Source organism: Phyllopteryx taeniolatus, chromosome 21 (genome assembly GCF_024500385.1).
Source record: "Phyllopteryx taeniolatus isolate TA_2022b chromosome 21, UOR_Ptae_1.2, whole genome shotgun sequence".
Lineage (NCBI taxonomy): Eukaryota > Metazoa > Chordata > Actinopteri > Syngnathiformes > Syngnathidae > Phyllopteryx > Phyllopteryx taeniolatus.
The window spans coordinates 2,108,449-2,127,793 of record NC_084522.1 but is presented as its reverse complement, the minus strand read 5'-3'; the positions used below and the strand labels follow the sequence as shown (position 1 = coordinate 2,127,793).

Here is a 19,345-nt window from a genome sequence, read left to right as displayed (position 1 = left end):
GGGGGGGGGGGGGGGGGGGGGGGGGGAGTGGGGGTAACGGGTTCAGGTTTCAAACAACACTATATCATTTCAGCCACCCTCGGCCCGCCGCGATAATGATACCTGTTGTTTACCTTCCCGTTAGCCACGCAGCATTTTGCGCAAGTGATTCTATACTGACGGTAATTGCACAAGAGCGCGACTGTGCGCATGAATGAGTAAGACGCCTCGGGCGAGTCCCTCGTACCCTCCCCTCCCTCAATCGAAGACGCCGGTGAATGGCTGACTCATGCGCGCCAAGCGGGATTGAATCCCGGACGTTTCCACAGAAGCGTAGGCGAAGGGCCGCCGTAGGACGTACGCGTGTACATCCCATACGCTGCGCTGACTCAGGCGCGACAAAACAATGGAACGAAACATCAGCGTTCGGCGTCCACGCTCATTTCTGAGAATGGTGTTGAGATATCGACAAACGGGAAGTGGAACCAGAGACACGTGAGCCCTCATGAAGGTGCAACAAACATTGTACATGCAAACATACAACATCGTTGGCCTATTTAGCTTACTGTCACAATAGCAAAAAAGAATACCAGTGTTGCTAAAAAAGTGTCAGTGCAGATAACATTCATCCAGGCCATGCTGATCGACAAAGGTTGACTCGAGGTAACTGGACTTGAATTTGTTGTGTTTTTTTCTTGTTTTTCCCAAAAAATGACATAGGCAACTCTGCTACTCGGCTCACGATATTTGTCCTATTTAAAATCGCTCTAACGTGACCGTCCTCAATGAGGTAATCATTTAGTACACGGAGAACCTTAGAGTGCGAGGGACTACCTTTCGTCAGAAAACAAGAAGGAAAAAAAAAACAGTTTTCTCAATGAAACCTTTTTGCCGATTCCTGTGAACTTGTTGACATGGAGAGAAAAAAAACAACACCATTTTTAGCAACCACATTCGTATTTTTTTTGGATTGATCTTGTGACAGTAAGTCATTCTGCTATTAGGCTAATGATTTGTTAAATTGCCACCTCAGAATGACAAAACTTTGCCTTTAATATGACATTTTATAATAACAAGTTAAGAACATTGTATTGCAGCGCAGTACTGTCATATTATTACAAATAAATTAACGTTTCTTTGGTTGTTTCCCTGTCGAGGATTGAAATTAGTCTGATAATAAATCAAATAAAACAAATCTTATTTATTGCTATATACAACATGTATGTTTTATTAATGGGTGTTTGTATGTATTTGTACAGCTATAAATTTCCTTTATTTTTAACGTTTTCGTATAAAATGGGCACATGCCAGGAAGCATGGGCAAAAATAAAGTAAAATAAAATGTAAAGAAAATACAAATGTGCTCGCAAAATAAACTATTTTGTACACAGTATTGATTCAAATTTGTATTATATTAGTATTATTATTATATAATCACTTAAATTTGGGGTATTTATTTTGTAGTGCATTTGTTTTCTGGATTATATACTGTATTTTGATTTATTAATGGGTTAAAAAATAAAAAATATATATATATATATATATTTTTTTTTTTTTTTTTTTTTTTTTGGGGGGGGATTCCCCCCCCCCCCAACAAGTGAGTAACGTACTTAATTTTTTTTGGCCTTGGCGGAGGCGCATCCGTGCGCTCGCCGTATGGAAGAATGTAGCTATGACGAGGCGCGGCCGTCCCGCCGTGGAACAATCCCCCCCTTTCATCAGCCCTCCCGTGATGCTTCGGGAGTCGGGGGCGTCCTCGCTCCCCTCTTCCGAGGAGCGGCGTTCCTCGTATCGCCCCGGTCGCCGTTCCAAGGACATCGCGATAGCGAAGGCGACGACAACAACAGGTTTCCTCCGTGTTTACGAGTTCGGGGTGGACGGAAGAACACGACGCCCACGCGCTGATGAGACGCGCAGACGTTCGGGAAGGAATGTTTGCTGCTGGGAGGATCCGTGTATTGATGCGCAAAATAATGAAAAATAATATGATACGTGGCGATACAGAGTTACTCTGATTCCCACCGCTAATCACATCAACTCTCAATGTTAGCGCCACCGTATCGCGATACTGTACTGATACAGCGACTTTCCAGAAAAGAATACGCGACGATTGTGACATCTTGGACTGGAATTACAAATCAGAGTCACTCGCAATACGATATTCACACCACAGTATCGTGATACAGTTGTTGTAGTAGGAATACAAAGATACGTGTATGTGAACGGTTGCTGTACGATAGCAAATCATTGACATTTTGCGATGTGTGAATTAGTCTCGTAGTAGTATCATGATACTATTGCACAAACGTCACTACATACTGCATGTATTTTAAACAATATGACAGATGGCGATATCAGTTTTCTGATGGCAGTATCAGTTTGCTTTTACTCTCGACACAGCAACTATGCAGCAATTGCACACACTTTGTGTTTGTTTTTTTTAAAGAGAGAAAAGATATGACATATGCGATATCGATATGTTGCCCCACCCTTCCTATTCTGTCCGTAATCCTTGGTTCTTCTCACATTTCCCGTCGCGAAAGCAGTCACTTATCTCTGAGACAAAACAGTTTATTTTTATTTTCCTGTTTGAATGAGAAGTTCCGTCCAGGTGGCGGAAGACGTTCCCACAACAAAAAACGTGAGATTCTTGTCTTTGGGGCGGAGCTTTGTCGTGACTTCATTTATACTTCAGTAAAACCACCTATATTTATATACATTGAACAAATATATATATCGTAGGAGACTGGATTTGTGATTTGACTTGACTGCAGTCTGTCGCCTATGATTCATATCGATTGTGAAATGTTCAATTTCACAATCGATATTGTTGCTGACACGCGACAGACTCGTCATCACACAGTCATCGAAATTTTGTCTTCAAAGGACAAAAAAAAAAATACAAAAAAAAAAAAAGGTCACTCGCTGTCAGCAAATTAATGATGAACAAAAGTCACAGTGCTGGATTGCAAAAAGATGAAATATTCAAACTAGAAGACATCAAAGTTGGTTTAAATGCGTTCACTTGAGCAGATTGACTGTTTGTTTGTCAACAGGCTACTTCCTGCTTCACGGGAGACCATTTAAGACGCAGGACTGTACCATTTGTGATTCTTCGGCAGGGGGCGCGGAAAGTGAAAAATACATTTCGTTTTTAAAAAAACTTCAAAAAGTAAAAAAAAAAAAAAAAAAAAAAAGACATTTGTGTTTACTTTGTTAGCCATTAGCAGGCTGTTCCATTCGAAATAGAAAAAATTAAGAAAATTAAAAATGTGAACAAATTCAAATCAGTGAAGAAATTGATTCAGTGTGTGAGTCATTTAAATATTACACATTTAAGTTCAATTAAAAAAAAACAATTATACCTAAATGTTTCAGAAGAAAACGTTCTAAAAGAGCCAATGTGAATGTATTGTACTTTAAAGTTAAATACAACTGAACTGTACATCTCAAATGCAATGTAGTGGATTCAAAAAAAAAAAACAAAAAAAAGTTGAAGGCGGTTTGAACATTTTATTAAGTGATTCTGTCACGTACCACCAGAGGGAGCCTGCGTACCACTGGTGGTACTTGTGCCAAACTTTGAGAACTACTGCATTAAATAATTTGAGAATGCTCTTTTATACACATTATTTAATGGCTCGCACTCTCAAATGTTATTGGCGTTCCACTTGCGCGACTTGTTACTGAGTCACTGGTAGTCAAAGATTACCATGCGATAAGCCGGTCTGACTCATTTTTTTTTAAGCTAATTTTAGCGCCGAAATGTTTTCCAGGAATGAGTGAACGCGGTCCTCTGCGGAGGAGGCGTTTTTATCTCATTTGGACGCTGTCGTCTGTTTGAGCAGAAAAACACGCTCGTGCTGTCAGCTTTGTTGCCATTTCGGCTGGCAAAGTGTCGGAATTCCCACGTTGCCGCTGGACACCCGGCGTCATGCGTCCGTGTCACCAGACGGTCGCCGTAACCGTGGCGACCGCCAGAGACGCGGGACAAACACTTCTGATTTGGAGGAGGAGGCGTACAGTAGAGGCCAAGAGTTGAATGGAAAGTGCTGCTAATGGTGAATCTACGTGGCGTTCACACCAATTGTGTCGCATGCTTTCATTCGCTAAGCCGCAACCCCCCACGAACTGAGACCGGCCAATCACAGCCCAAACAAGGTCCTACTGCTATTTTTGCCAAAAAGGTAATCATGGTTACGAAGGGAAACGTTCTGTGGAGAAGTTGAAGGGAAGCTCGGCAGCTGCCCGCATTTTCATTTGAAGCGACAGGCACGTCTTTGTCTGCTCGTCCAAGGTGAGGAACGCACTGATCCTCATCATCATCATCATCATCATCATCCATAAAAGAAGAGCCTCCCTCCCTCCCCTCGCGGGTCGGCGCTCGGGCTCCTGCGGGATTCCCGGAATACTTCAGATACGCTATCGTCGCGAATGTGTGTGTGTGTGTGTGTGTGTGTGTGCGTGCAAGCTAAGGCAAAATAAACAAAGATTTGGAGGGAGACACAACAAAACGAACGGGATTCTTGAGACCTTAAAAAGCCTCAACTTTGTTTCCATGTTAAGCTCCGGTAGCAAAGACGACTTGTCGGTGTTTTGTCCACTTGAACTGGACGTGAACCTTCAACAGAATGTTGCTGTGTAAATATTCAGTACCTGCACGCTTTGTCTCGTTTTCCGCTCTCTAATGTAAGAAGACTGAAAAATAAACAACTCTGTAACTTGAAATCTTATTTCATATTTCACAGGTGGGGGGGGTGATTAGAGTTTTGAAATTCCTCCACAAATAACATTTGAGTCAAAATGTCCAAAATCCCTACGGTTAGGTTGCGGGTCAAATTGACCCATGTTGAAGTAAAAAGAGAAACGGAAAAAAAATTATATATTTTAGGATGAAACTAGGATAGAAATGTTTCGTAATGGAAGTAGAAATAACATATAACAGCGTGCATTGTGATTTTTGTCATTTGTGCCAATTTTGGGGCAAAGTGACCCGAGAGCAAATTAAGTCATCACATCAAAACAATCTGATTATTTGCTTATCTTTGATCTTCTTGCGGAAATAAGGCTAAAACATTAAGAATTGGCTCGCTCATCCTTTTATTTTTTTTTAATTCAAATCAAATTTTTTGCTATTTATTTTTTTCATCATTTCCACATCCGGTATATTAGCATTTAGCTTTTGTCACATAGAAGAAGCTGATCGCTTGCGTTTCTTGGGCTTGTCGCAGTTGACAGTTTTTTTTTTTTTTTTTTTTTTTTTTTTTTTTGTAGCTGGTAGCTACAAAAAAAAAAAAAAAAAAAAACTGCTCAAGGTCGCCCTCTAGTGGTGAACTTTGTGTTATCACTCACTTCCTGTTGTGTTCTCCCAGCATTCCTGGCCCGTTACGTCCGCGCCCCCCGTGGTCACCCTACGGGAGACAATCAAGTTCAATGACCTCACGCTGACGAGCAAACATATAATTGAGCTCGCCAACTCACCGACTCACCGATCATTTCTCTTCCTCCGCAATTTCGCTGCTGTTGTAACAGCTGGAGACACTCAACAACCCCAGCGGCAACAACAAAACATTAGGCACACTTGCACAAAGTCAAAACAGGAGTTGTATCCAAATGGCCCATGACGTGTGCTTTTCCCAGCACGGGCTCCGTGTTGTTTTTTTGTGTGTGCGTCCTGTCACGATGAACACGCATGCCAGATTTCGTGGGAATCGGACACAGTAGTGCCATATGCAAATATTTTCCAAAACTACTAATCATCAAACCAAAACGGCGGACGACCTGTGCGTTTCACGTCATTCATTCATTTGGATTTTCATGAATCCTGTCAAGATGACTGCGCATGCCGGATTTCGCTTAAATCGGAAACGCTGGCGTGTCAACAACCAGTGTCCCAGGGGGAAACATCAAACCAAAATGGCGGACGACCTGTGCGTTTCACAGCGTTAGTCCTAATTAGATTTCTGAGCGTCCTGTCAAGTTTAACACGCATGCCGAATTGCAGGTAAATCGGTCAAACTGGTGCCGGATGCAAATATTTCAAAGTCAAACGTGGTTCAACGGCAAAACAACAAACCAAAATGGCCGACGACCCGTGCATTTTACAGCATCGTTTCTATGTCGTTTCCGTGTATCCTGTCATGATGAACATACGTGCTGAATTTCATGTCCATTGGGCGTTCATATATTTCAACGTGCGTGCCGGATTTCGAGGAAAAAAAAAAAAAAAAGAGAAAAATGAGAGCTTAGGCAGCATACAGTCTAAAGATCTTTTATTGAAACAAATAAATTAATAAGTTAGTCAAGTGAGCTAATTCTACTCTCAGCAGATGCACGACATCATCATCATCATCATCATCATCATCGGGTGCGGAAAAAAAACTGCTTCCATCGCTGGAAGAAGTTGGAAGACTGTCTCAGCATAGCTTAGCTAGCTTAGCATTTTATTGCTTTGTTCAGTGTGTGAGATCGCTATTCCGAGGACTGTGCGGAGCTGGAATGTCAAAAATGGCGGCAAATCAGTGCGGGGGTGACGTCGTGAGCGAGAGAACGTGCACGGGGAAAGGAAAAGAGAGAGAGAGAGATGAACAGAGAGAGAGAGAGAGAGAGAGAGACCGAGAGCGAGAGACATGCAAAACGCATCCAGGCAGGCAATGCTCGCTCACGTGCGCTTGTGGCGCCCTCCAGCGGCATGCCTGGTGAGCTACGTAGGTCACGTACACTTCATTAGGCACACCTGGACAACAAAATTAGGCGATCCAATGAAATCATCCTGCCTTGATTCTTGATTCTCAGCGTTTTTTTACTCAACTTCTGACGTTTATATGAAGGGGGGGGGGGGAATAAATAAATATATATATATATATATATATATATATATACTTTTTTGGGAACTCGCCCCACCACCCGGTCTTTTTTATTGTAGGTAATGTGTTCATTAGAGAGGAGGCCTTCATAAAAAAAATAAAAATAATAAAATAAAAAAATCAGCACTTTTCACACATGCACCTAACTAAAATCCTTCTAAAATACTTGCTGGGAGGGTGTTTATTTACTGAACTGCTCAGTGTATCGGGAGTTTATTCAGGGTAAGGTATTGAACAAAGGCATACTGTTTTGAACCATGTTAATTTGCTTAATTAAAAATCATTTGATCACTTAAGCATTGATAAATAAAGTAAGACACGAACCACATAGCAATTAATTGAGGCGTGGTGTTTACTAGAGCATTTTGATATTCGTGACGCCAGAATTATCGTATTGGATCGCCAGATGAAACTGTGCAAGTGTGCCTAATATTATGACCAGTGGAAACCTAGTCAACTGGTGCTTGTGCTCAAAAATGTTTTGCACATTTCCTTGATTTTGCGGTCGTATTGACAACGAGGAAACGGAATCGACGCGTGAGCCTCCAACGAGAAAATGGCGGCGGCGCGACGGAAGGCGCACGTCTCCTTTTTAACGGGTTTCTTCTTCCGCATGCAACAAGTCGCGTCTCGCAATGCCGCAAACACGTAAACATGGCCCCGGCGTGCACGATGCCAAACACGGAGTGATGTTTTTTTTTTTGTCATTTCTTTTCTTTCGCATGTGGGCTAAGAGCCTTACATTCATCACAGTATCCTTAAAAAAAAAAAAAAAAAAAAAAAGTACCTTTGTTTTGATACCCTTGAGACCATAGTTGTGCGATTTCTATTCACTGTACCTCGAGGGAGTCAACGAGACTCCTATTTTTGCAAGCTAGTGTTGACCCTCAAGAGGCGTGCATGGGCGGCTCTCAGTCCAGCGGAGCCCTCCGGAAGGGTTAAAAACAACAATTCTGGCTAGGACTCCAACGTGGCGCTGTCGGACTGCGAGAGCATGTTGGCGGAGGGGAAGAGGTCTCTTTGGTCCGTGGGGCTGTGGTAGTCCGACGTCAGGTCGGCCAGCTGCGACGACGAGCCTCGTTTCAGGCACTGCGAGTACAAGCTGAGCAGCAGGTCCAGCTTGTTCTCGATGGACTGGATCTGGAAGGTTCGTTTGCAAAAGCAATCGGTTACGTTCCCGGGAGAAAATGTGTGTCATTAAATCCGATGACAATTGGTTGGGATTTTGTTTCGCATCACTTCCTCTCGCTAAAGCCCGCGCTTGTGATTGGCTCTCTTGGGTCATGTGCCATTCTGCCGCCGTCTCAAACATGACATACTTTTCCAAATATGACTTCCAAGCGCCACCTTGTGGCGCAATGTATTAGTTTCTCTGAGAAGTTTAAAAAAATTTTTTTTTTTTTTACACATATAACTAAACATAGTTACAGACATTACAGAGTAGCGGGTATTTATTTGAAGTAAGGTCTTTAATATAAGAGACGCCTTTCATTTGCTGTTAACAAAATGCATTTATAGGTTCTTTTACTTGATTGAAATTTAAAATAATATATTACAATATAACCCTGACAAATGACATTCCGTTACAATCGGCGTATTTGGCGTAACGTGACAATATTAAAAGTCGTACCTGTTTCTCCACTTTGACCACGCGTCCCATCATGCTCAGCTCGTCCAGAGAGTCCAGGTCCGGCGGAGTCTTCTCGCCCTTTTCGGGCCGCGCCTTCTTGTCGGGCTGGATGGCGCCTCGCCCGATGATCTGGTCCACCCTGACCGGCGGGACGCCGCATTGTCAAAACCGCAACCCTTTTTTTTTTTTTTTTTTTTTTTTTAACCTTTATTTATTCTCGCTTCCTACCGCATCTGCAGGCTCTTGATGCGGCCCAGCATGTCCAAGTGTCCGGCCGAGTACTGCTCGATGACGTCCTTCACGTCGTACGGACGCAGCGTTTCCTTGAACTTCCTCTTGGCCACCAGGAACTTCAAAATCCTGCAGACGCGCACACAAAGCGACGCGCTGGGTACTTCCTGCCGCACCGACCCACGCTTACAATAAAACAATAAAACGCGCGCCGCGGAAGACGAATTACAGTATCCAATGACCTTATCATTCACAAACAGGCCCGTCAAAAAGAGCAACGCATGCGCTTATACTGTGATGATGAGGATGAAGATGAGACATTCGCCTTATCGGGATTTGCTGCTTCAGCAATTCGGGAAAACAGCGTGAGCGAGCGTCGCCAAGTGGAACGCGCCGTCACTAACATTCACTTGAAGAGAAGAGAAACAGGCCTTCCATGTTTGGATCTGGATCAAACTTAATTATTACTTAACTACATATGTGAAGCAAATTAGAACCTGATCGGATTAGGTTTGACAGAGTTATACCGTGGGTGTCTAAACGTGCTCAGTGTAAACACACAATCCAGATTCAAAATGGTGACATCGCCGCTTCTTACCCGACAGAAATTTTTTCAAGCCCAATAAGATTTAGTGCCTAAATGTGTTCAATATACAACAGGTGTCTAAACGTGGTCAGTATAAACACACAATACAGATTCAAATTGGTTTGACATCACCGCTTCTTACTCCACAATTTTTTCCCAAGCCCAATAAGATTTAGTGCCTAAATGTGTTCAATATACAACAGGTGTCTAAACGTGGTCAGTGTAAACACACAATCCAGATTCAAACTGGTTTGACATCACCGTTTCTTACCATGCAAATCTTTTACAAGGCTTATAAGATTTTGTGCCTAAATGTGTTCATTATGCAACAGGGGTCTGAACATAGTCCGTGTAAATGCACAATCTGGATCAGATCTGTTTGATTGGCATAAAAAAAAGGTGCGGCATTTACATGCGCATTTTGATATTTGTAACGGCATAAATACCGTATTGATGGACACTTCAAATGGGGTTGGCTTTGGCCAGTGTAAATGCACAATCTGGATCCGATCCAGTTTGATGGAACTGGTTCTGATCCCGCGTCACCAAAAACATTTGAAAATGATCCATTTTTTGAATGACATTATCATTTGTATTTTCATGGGAACATCCCCGGGGGATTTTCTTGAACTGCGTCCGGCGAGCGAAATCTCAGCGGCGCGTCCGACCCACCTGACGGCTCGGATGAGCGTCTTGACGGCGGGGATGACCTCGTCGGTGGCCACGTCGCAGTAGCCTCTGTCCTCCGCGCCGTCCTCGCCCAGACCCTCCGCTGGCACGGAACACATTCCCGTGGGTGAGTACGCGCGGAAGGCGCCGGAATTTGCTGCGGAAATCGACGGCGTACCGTCGGCGGGGGGTCGGGCTTTGAGCCGGAGAGACGTCCGGAAGCGAGTGCGGTCGTTGAAGCTCCAGCTCTTCTGCACCTTCCCGGGGCTGGCCGCCTCGGGGACGTTCTCCTGGCTGGGCGTGCGCTGCACGCCCGGCGGGCCGGGCGGCTGCGGCGACGCCTTGTTCCGGATCGTCTGTGCCGAGCGAGAGCTGTTCATCCGGATCCTGTCCCGGAAGCCGAGTTTGCTGCTGCTGACCGACAGGGGGAGAAGGGCTGAAGACTTGGTTGCCACTGATTTTGTTTCCCCCCCCCCGAATCGGGATCGTTCGGTCCGCGCCGCTAATAACCGAGATGAGAGTTGCGGGAAAAACTGGGAATGCTCGGAAACATAAAATCGTGCGACTATTAATTGATTATTATGTCATATATACTGTAAACCATACATATATGCACGTACAGTATATACACTTACATATATACACACACATGTATGATAATTGGACAATTTCAAAATTACATAATCAAATATAAATTCATCAAAAATGTCAAAATGTGGTTGTTAACAGAAAACAAATGTACATTTTTACAAAATGCAATTTAAGTATATTTACAAGTTTGTCTCAGCTCAGAATTTCTTCATATTTTTATTTGTATTTTCTGTCTGGATGGAAAAGTCCAAGCCACAAATACCAGGGATGCAAGATGCGTTGAAAAAAAGCGGGGAAACAAAGCAAGCGAGCAGCTCAGCGTGACTGACGGCATCCAAAAAATAAATAAAGGGTCGCCACGGCAACGGGAACCACGCCGCATTGATCTCATCACGACTCGGCAGAAAAGCGGGAAAAATGCAGTCAGAATAAAAGACACGCTCTCTTAATCGCATCAGCGGAGAGCTTAGGCATCCAAATCCGCTTCAAAAGTGCAGTCGCGCAGAAAAAAAAAAAAAAAAAAAACCAACACTCACACAAACAAACGCACACGCTTCGGACAAAAACGCAAACTGGCGACATTCGGAAACCGCCGTCGCGCGACACACATTTCCGCGCGCTCGCATTTGATTGCAAGGAAGGTCGATATGCGCGTGTGGAAATGTCGTCGGTGGGCTGTGATAAAGTCAGTCAACATTCACAACATGGCCACACAAATGCAGGTGAAGATGGTTTCAAAAGTCTACACACCCCCTAACATTTGAAATCTACTTTTTTCCCCCCATGTTATCATTTATAAAGATTTTTTCTTTTTTAATTCCATCATATTATTATGACTCTTTTTTTAACGCAAATATTTTTTGACATATTATTAAGACTTTTCTGGTAAAATGACAACTGTTGTTATTTTGTTACGTAAAATTCTTCAATAATATTCCAACTTTTCATGTTGAAAATACTGCTACTTTTTTTTGTTATTTTATTTTTGTTTTTTTCCTTCACTTAAAATTGCATTTGTTTTCATCATACATGCCAACTTTTTTTTTAACGCAAAATGATTTTTTCATATTACCATTTTTTAAGTGAAAATTATAATTTTCCATTATAGTAAAAATTTATGCCTTAAAAAAAAATCTGTCACATTACAAGTCTTTTAAACATTCAATTATATTGTATATTATATTTTTTATTATATATAACTTTTCATGTTGAAAATACTGCTACTTTTTTTTGTTATTTTATTTGTTTGTTTTTTTTCCTTCACTTAAAATTGCATTTTTTTCATCATACATGACAACTTTTTTTTTTTTTTTACGCAAAATGATTTTTTCATATTACCATTTTTGAAGTGAAAATTATAATTTTCCATTATAGTAATAATTTATGACATTACAAGTCTTTTAAACATTCAGTTATATTGTATATTATATTTTTTATTATATTTTATTATATTATATTGTATATTATATTTTTTATTATATTTTTCTTTGTTTCCGATTTGGAATTACTCCCAACTTTTTTAGGTAATTTCTTTCCAGATTTTTTATATTCCCCCCCCCCCCGACATGTACTTCTAAACACAAGTCAAATGAAAAGCCTACTAGAACAGCTGAAGTTTATTGGGAGTCAATGAGAGGCAGGTGTGCACCGCTTCGTACTTAAGATGAGACAAATCTCGTGTTTGTCAAAATCCCTGCGTTGGTGTGGACATGAAGGTGATTTTTGGCGGCAAACGTCCATGCAAAGAGAAACGTTAGCTTAAACGCACTTAAGAGCTGGTAAATAATCAAGAAAGAAAAGTGAAGCATGCCGCATGATTTATTTCCCACGAGACGCGGCGGACTCGTCACGCTCGTGAAACGTCGGCGACTTCCGCCGTGGGCTCGGCCACGTGCGTTGATACATTTTGATGCTTTGGTTATTCGCGAGCCGACGCAAAGCAAAGTCAGCCGGCGGGACATCGTCACGTTAAAGATATGAATTCATTTCATTACATCTTTTTGCAGAGCAGAGACAATCACTGGAACTTTTTGTACTTGTGCAAATGCTGAGAGATTTGTGTGCGTGTGTGTGTGTGGTGTTTCAAAAACAAAGTCCAAAAGAGGATTTTTTATTATTTTTTTTTTTCATTTCAATTGATTGCATCTTTTTCATTGAATAAAATGTTCTGGCCTCATAAATGCATATGAATTCATTTGAAAGTTTAGATTTAATTCAAAACATTTTTTGTTTTTAAACACGAATTAATTCATAAAATTGTATACATTGCAATGGCTTCATTAATTCCTATTCATAAATTACATTTCAAAATTTTCTTATAGGTTTTATTACATTTTTTTCCAATTTAATGAAATAATACCTTTTCAATTTTAATTATGAAAATATTCAAGGGTATACAACCAATAATTAAAAAAACAAATCTAATGCTGTAATTGGTAGTCATTTTTTAAGTACATTTTAAATTTTAAAAAATTTGATTTGATTAAATATATTTAAAATAGTTAATTTTTATGGTAATTTAAATCATGTAAAAAGTTTATGCAATTAATAATCAACAAAAATGTATACAATCTGATATTGTAATTAATACAATTTGATAAATGTTTTATTACACTTTAAATATTTTTTTCAATAAATTAAAATATATACATTTTATTGTAAAAGTTATAAATTTTGTGAATATAGTAATTTGTAAAACGTTTTTTATCGTATTTTTTTCATCCGTCTATCCATTTTCTTTTAGCGCTTATCATATGTCTTTTAATTACATTATTTCCACTAAATATATTTAATATTTTTTTTAATTAGAAAAATATTTTTTTTGTCTGTCTATTATTATTATTTTAATTATTGCTTTATGTTCAGTCTTATTAAGAGCACTGTTACAACAGCGGTAGTTATTTTATTTTATTTTATTGCAATTACATTTTGCGGAAATAAATTTGAATTCGTATTTATTTTTATTTTTTTTTATCTCTCATCAATTCCGAAAAAAATATCGTCTGCTCACATATCATCGCACAAAGTTCTGAAAAATGAACTATGACCCAGAAGAGCTCAGAATTTATGAAGCATCCAATCCTAAATTCAGGAGTCACGGAAGTTTTCATCTCTCGGCATTCCCACGTTCAAGCGTATTTTTTCTGCGTAAACTGAACGGAATGTCGGCAGACAGCGCCGGTCCGCAAAAAAAGGTGCAACAAGCCAAACCATGAAAGGTCAAAGGTTGCGGACGGTGGCGCTCGTGCACAGGCAGCGCGGGTACCTCTGCTTGCGTCCGGCATGAATCCGGAAGAGGCCTCGCTTTTTAGCGAGGACTTGACTGGAGGAGGAGACACACAAGGTAGAGAGGGTGAGGAGGCAAGGGGGGAGGAAAGGTGAGGAGGGAAATGAGGGGATGAGGGGGGGAGTACTCAATACTCCAAACAGCCTTCAAAGCACCAAATGTACACTCATTGGACACTTCATTAGGTACACTTGCACTATACCAAAAAAAAATATATATATATATATATATACACATATATGTATATATAATTGTAACAATGCAGCTAAACAAAAAATATTCTTTATAATAAAATATTAAGTAGTAGTAATAACTACATCAAATCAGAATTCATCGATACATATTTCCTTTAGTGAAGAATAAAAGATCAGACAAATCTTCCCAAAAAAAGTTACAGAAACGCTGATCCATTTTGTAACGTTCTAATAAAAGAGCCGCATAATTGATAAATACTTGTTCAATTATATTTAAATATATAATTAAATTAAATAAGTACAATTAAATTAAATATAATTCAATTTGTGATCTTTCTATTTAATTAAAGTCAAATTATCTTACATATAAATAAGAATTATTTTCTTGTCAGATATAAATCAAAGAAAATATTTAATATTACTTAATTAGGTGTAGCGCCAATCAGTAAATATTTATGAATTTATATAAAATACCTTAAACCAAAGTAAAGATAAAATACATTTGAAACTAATCATGATTCTTCTCATTTCTTAAAAATGATTATGTATTATATATGAATTTAATTGAATACTCCTGCGTTGGCTCGCTTCTGCAGGTGTACCTAATGTTTTGTCCAGTGACCGACCGCCGAATGGCCGCTTTCGGAGTATGGAGACGCTTGGCGAGTCGTCACTTTTTAGCCCGGGCATGCGGGACACCTCAAGAGTAAATCTGTTCAAACGACAATCATTTTCCCAAACACGCCGGCAACTTCCGTGGCTCCTCTTCTTGAATTCGACAAGAAGTTGGGCGAGCAGAAAGCGCAGAGGCCCCTTGCGCCCCAAAATGGAGGCCGATGACGTCAAGCACAAACCTGCGCGGCGCTTTGGGCTTCCTGAGGACGGGACGAAGGGGGGGGGGGGGGGCAAGTGGGTGGGTGTCATGATGGTTGGTGGCCACAAAGAGAAGAAGAAGAAGAAGAGTGGATAGCAGTGAGGAGGAGGAGGAGGAAAACAAAGATGGAGGGAGACACGCGGCGACACTGCAAAAACTAAAAAGATTAAACATCGCAAATTAATTCTAGTTTTTTCCAAGGTGACTCTTTGCAGGGTACAACAAGTGAAACACTGCAAGAAGAGGACTTAAAAAAACAAGGTGGGGTTAGGGGGTGAAATGAGGAATAGATTACGTCATTTAAGCAAAATTATCTGCCAATAGAATAGGACATTTTCATTTACACCACCGAGACGTCTCGAGTTGCACACTACCCGAAATACTTTGACTCGGAAATCACTTAGCTCGGTCTCGTTGTTTTAGATCACAAAAACAAAAACAGGGGCATTTGAACAGGGGTGTGTAGACTTTTTATAAAGCCACTGTATAAAGACAGACAATGATTCGCACTCACATTCGCAGTGTTAAACTTACTCATAACTAGGAACAAAATCTCAAGACCAAGCTATAATATATATTATTATACAGATCTAATTTCGCTTGAATTATTTAACAGATTCCTCATTTCATTACATTTTTTTAATTGATTTCTTTCACATTTTTTTAGAAGAGAATTAGTGCATTAAATTGCTGTTAGACGCACGGCCACACGCAAGCTCGACTCTGTGTGTGTGTGTGTGTGTGTGTGTGTGTGTGTGTGTGCATCCCTGTCACATGGGCAGTGGTGCGAGGTGCGTACCTGTCCCCCGACATATAGGGGGCGCTGTAGGGCCGCAGCCCTGACAGCGGCGTGTGGTGGTAGTTGGCGCTGTACGGTGGCGGCGGCGCACTCTTGGTGGCGTTCCGCTGCCGCTGGAGGTGACTGAACAGTAGCGTCAGTTCTCTGACGGCCACGTGCACAAATAAACATAAAACATGACAAATTCAACACAACAAAAACAAAAAACAAAACAAAAACAAAAACAAAAAAAAAACAAATGAAGAAGGCAAAATCAAAACACGGAACGTGGCCAAAATCAGGGTCCCTGCGCGCAAAAGGAGACGGACGCCGGAGAAGACGCAAACAGTGGAACCACTCAAATTGAATAAAAGTGTCCAATCCCGTTTTTGTTAACAAAAAGTTGCATGCAAATATTTTTGCTTTCCAAATTTATGTTCACAGTTTTTGTTGTCTAAACTCTTTACGTCATAGATCTAAATTTGCAGAAATTGAGGTGTGCAGTCACACTTTGGTTACCTAAAATTTGTTAAAAAAAAAAGTCGCACTCAAATATTTTTGTCTAAATTCACCTTCATACATTTTGTTGTCTAAACTCACGCTCACAGGTCATACGTCCAAATTTGTTGAAAGTGAGCTGTCCAATCACGTTTTGGTTATGCAATATGTATTTGCGAACAAAAGTCACGTTCAAGTTTTTGTTATCAAATTTGTGCTCACAGGTTTTCTCAGACTTGTCATCTGAATTCCAATTCACATTGTGGTTAGCATTTTTTGTTATCAAATATTCGAGTTAACACATTTTTATTACCTAAATTTGCTTTGTTATACGAATTCACATTTATGTTTTTTATCATGCAAAGTTGTGCTCACCTCTCGTTTTTTTTTGTTTGTTTTTTTTTAACCTGAATTAACATTCACTTTTGTCATCCAAAATTGTGCTCTTAGCTTTTTGTTCTCGGAATTCCTGCTCACATGTTTTTGATGTTTGTGATCGTCTCGAGCTAAGGTCACACATTTTAGTCATGTAAAGTTGGAGTCACGACTTTTTTGTTATCTGAATCCACACTCACAGGTTTCTGTTACCTAAATTTGTGGTCACACGTTTTTGTTACCTAATTTCACACTCACAAGTTTGTGTTCCCTAAAGTCGTGCTCACAGGTTTGATCTAAATTCGAGCTCCCGGATTTTCATTATCTACATTTTCAATCCAAATTCACGTTGGCCAGTTTTGGTTTGATAAATTCATGCGCACAGCTTTTTGTTATCTAAATTACTGGCCACGTTTTTTGTCATTTCCATGGCTTCCTTTTGTGAAATCAGACGTGGCCCTCTGTATATTTGTTCGTGTTTCTCTCGTGTTCATCTCCTTTTCAGCAAATTAGTGAAATTAATTTAAAACAAGCACAATGTCAGAAAGTAAATCAAATAGAATCAAATGGTCGCGTCGTCGGGAAATAAATCACAGTTATGAGGGAGGAGCTCATTAAAAGCATGAGTCAGCGGGGTGATGTATATGTGTTTGTGTGTGTGCGTGTGCGCGAGCGCGGCAGCTAACGCTATTCCACGTGCGCGTCTAACAAACATATGGAAACCACGCGAGCGAACGAGCGAGCTAGCCAGGAAGGGCATGTCGGGCGTTACCTGAAGGAAGGCAGCATGCTGTCGTAGAAATACCAGGTGGCCGTCAGGTACGAGTGTTTGGCGTCAGTCGAGTACAGACGCCACGCCGCCTGGCAAACGCACACAAACACACGTCGGTTCGGTGGACACTGTTTGTGCACGATTTGTTCAGTTTTGTATGTTTTTTCACTTTTTTTTTGCTTAGACCATTTACAGATTGTCAACTCTGTTTTTGCATCGTTTTGCACAAATTTGAGCAATATTTACCAGGGCCCGACCGATTCATTTGCCGATATTAGCCCTTTTTCAAATCAGAAAAAAAATAAAATAAATAATAAATCAGCCAGATTTATTTTTTTTCTTGCACATTAACACGTTACAATATGACAACAAAGACAAAGATAATGGCATTCAAACAAACAAAACAAATCGGCCAAAACCGGCCGATTTTTGGACGATTGTGGCTGATTTTTCTCTTTGCTGTAGAGTTACAACAACTATTAAAGGACAAAGTGTTGCAAAACAGTCAAATGTAATGCCTGTAATTCCTATTTGTTTGTCAGCGTTAAGGGAACAAAAAAATAAAATAAAATAACATTTTAAAAAGTTACTTTATTCATATATATTGTTGACAGGAAACGGCTGATTCATCGGTTACTGGAATTTGAGTCCGCCAAATATCGGAATTGGCATCAGCCTCCAAAAAATCCATAACAGTCGGGACCTAATATTTACATTGTTTAAGCACCGTTTTTACATTGTCTGGAACCGTTTTTACACAGGTTTGACAACACTTTGCACCATTTCTGCATAATTTGTCATTTTGTCCTCATCCCATCAGGATATCTTCCGGACTTTCTCATGCAGTCACCAAATGATTCCCAGTGAACGTTGCGCATCCGGGCAGCTGCTCGTACCTGTATTAGGTTGGCGGCGGGCATGCGTCTCTTCTCGAAGTGCTTCTGTCGGTGCTGCTCCTGTACCTTCAAGGCAAAACCCGAGCCCAGAATTCCCTAAGAAAAAAAAAAAAAAAAAAAAGAATGAAGACGGGGAGCGACGGGAGCGGAGGACAAATAATAAAAGAATAAGGAGTAAGACTTACAGCGGGCAGGGCAAAGAAGGAGACGCCCAGGAGAGCAAAGCCGGCAGCCAGGAGACGACCCAGCCACGTGCGAGGGATCTTGTCGCCGTAACCGATGGTGGTCAACGTTATCTGACAGAGACGTACTGTACATAACTTTTTTTTTTTTTTTTAAACAGATTTTTTTTCATGTATACAATTTATTTATAAATAAGATAGGGGGGGGGGGGGAAGTGTCTTTCTTTGTCATTTATTATATTATTTTATTTGTGTATGCTGTGATGTATATCATATTCTTTTTTGCTTTATTCATTTTATTACAATTATTTAACCCCTAGAGATAGGAAATTCAATTAAACAAATAAATAATACTACAACAGAATATTACTATAACAGAAAAATTATACAATGTAACAAAAAGAAATATGAAGAAATACAATTATAATCATATTTGTTTTCAATCAATTATAACTAAACAAGAGTATTGCCCTAATTGAAATTCTTAATTATTACAAGGAAAAATTATACAAAATTGTGATAATCACAATAAGTTATATTGTACGCAATAGTAATTATTTTTTTAATTAATGAGTCCATGAAGTGAAATCAATAAAAAAAATTAAACATTACGTCCTATAAAAAGATATACTAATATATAAAATGTTAATCCCTAACGAGAGCATTTCGATTCTCGTTATTAAATCATAATCATCATCCTCTAAAAAAGAATAAAGAATACAAATATATAACTACAAGAAATTAAAAAACAAATCTAATATAATAAAAAATGGGAATAATTGAACAAAAAAATAGGGAATAAGGTTTTAAAAAAACAAACAAAATACAAACATCTAAGGAAATTAAACCAAAAATAGGGAGGAAAATAAATAAAATACAAAACAAATCAAATAATATAGGTAAACCAAAAATAGGGACTAAAATAATAATAATAAAAT

The 19,345-nt window shown here is 39.8% G+C and overlaps 1 protein-coding gene across 5 annotated transcripts in view; it reads right to left on the bottom strand.

The window, feature by feature from the left end:
* Positions 1-6,234: 6,234 nt before the first annotated feature.
* Positions 6,235-19,345, bottom strand: part of LOC133470743 (potassium voltage-gated channel subfamily KQT member 4) — a 28,356-nt gene continuing 15,245 nt past the window's right edge. Inside the window, exons 6-16 of one of the 5 annotated variants that reach the window (XM_061759493.1) lie at positions 18,411-18,521; positions 18,226-18,321; positions 17,330-17,418; positions 15,706-15,849; positions 14,887-14,907; positions 13,818-13,874; positions 10,140-10,375; positions 9,965-10,064; positions 8,704-8,835; positions 8,476-8,614; positions 6,235-7,985 (exon numbers count right to left, since the gene is read on the bottom strand). In XM_061759493.1, coding sequence (XP_061615477.1) covers positions 7,803-7,985; positions 8,476-8,614; positions 8,704-8,835; positions 9,965-10,064; positions 10,140-10,375; positions 13,818-13,874; positions 14,887-14,907; positions 15,706-15,849; positions 17,330-17,418; positions 18,226-18,321; positions 18,411-18,521 — 1,308 coding nt within the window. In that variant the 3' untranslated portion in view covers positions 6,235-7,802. Of the gene's footprint in view, positions 7,986-8,475; positions 8,615-8,703; positions 8,836-9,964; positions 10,376-13,817; positions 13,875-14,886; positions 14,908-15,705; positions 15,850-17,329; positions 17,419-18,225; positions 18,322-18,410; positions 18,522-19,345 lie in introns of all 5 variants that reach the window. The other 4 variants (XM_061759494.1, XM_061759492.1, XM_061759495.1 and 1 more) reach the window with 4 other exon arrangements.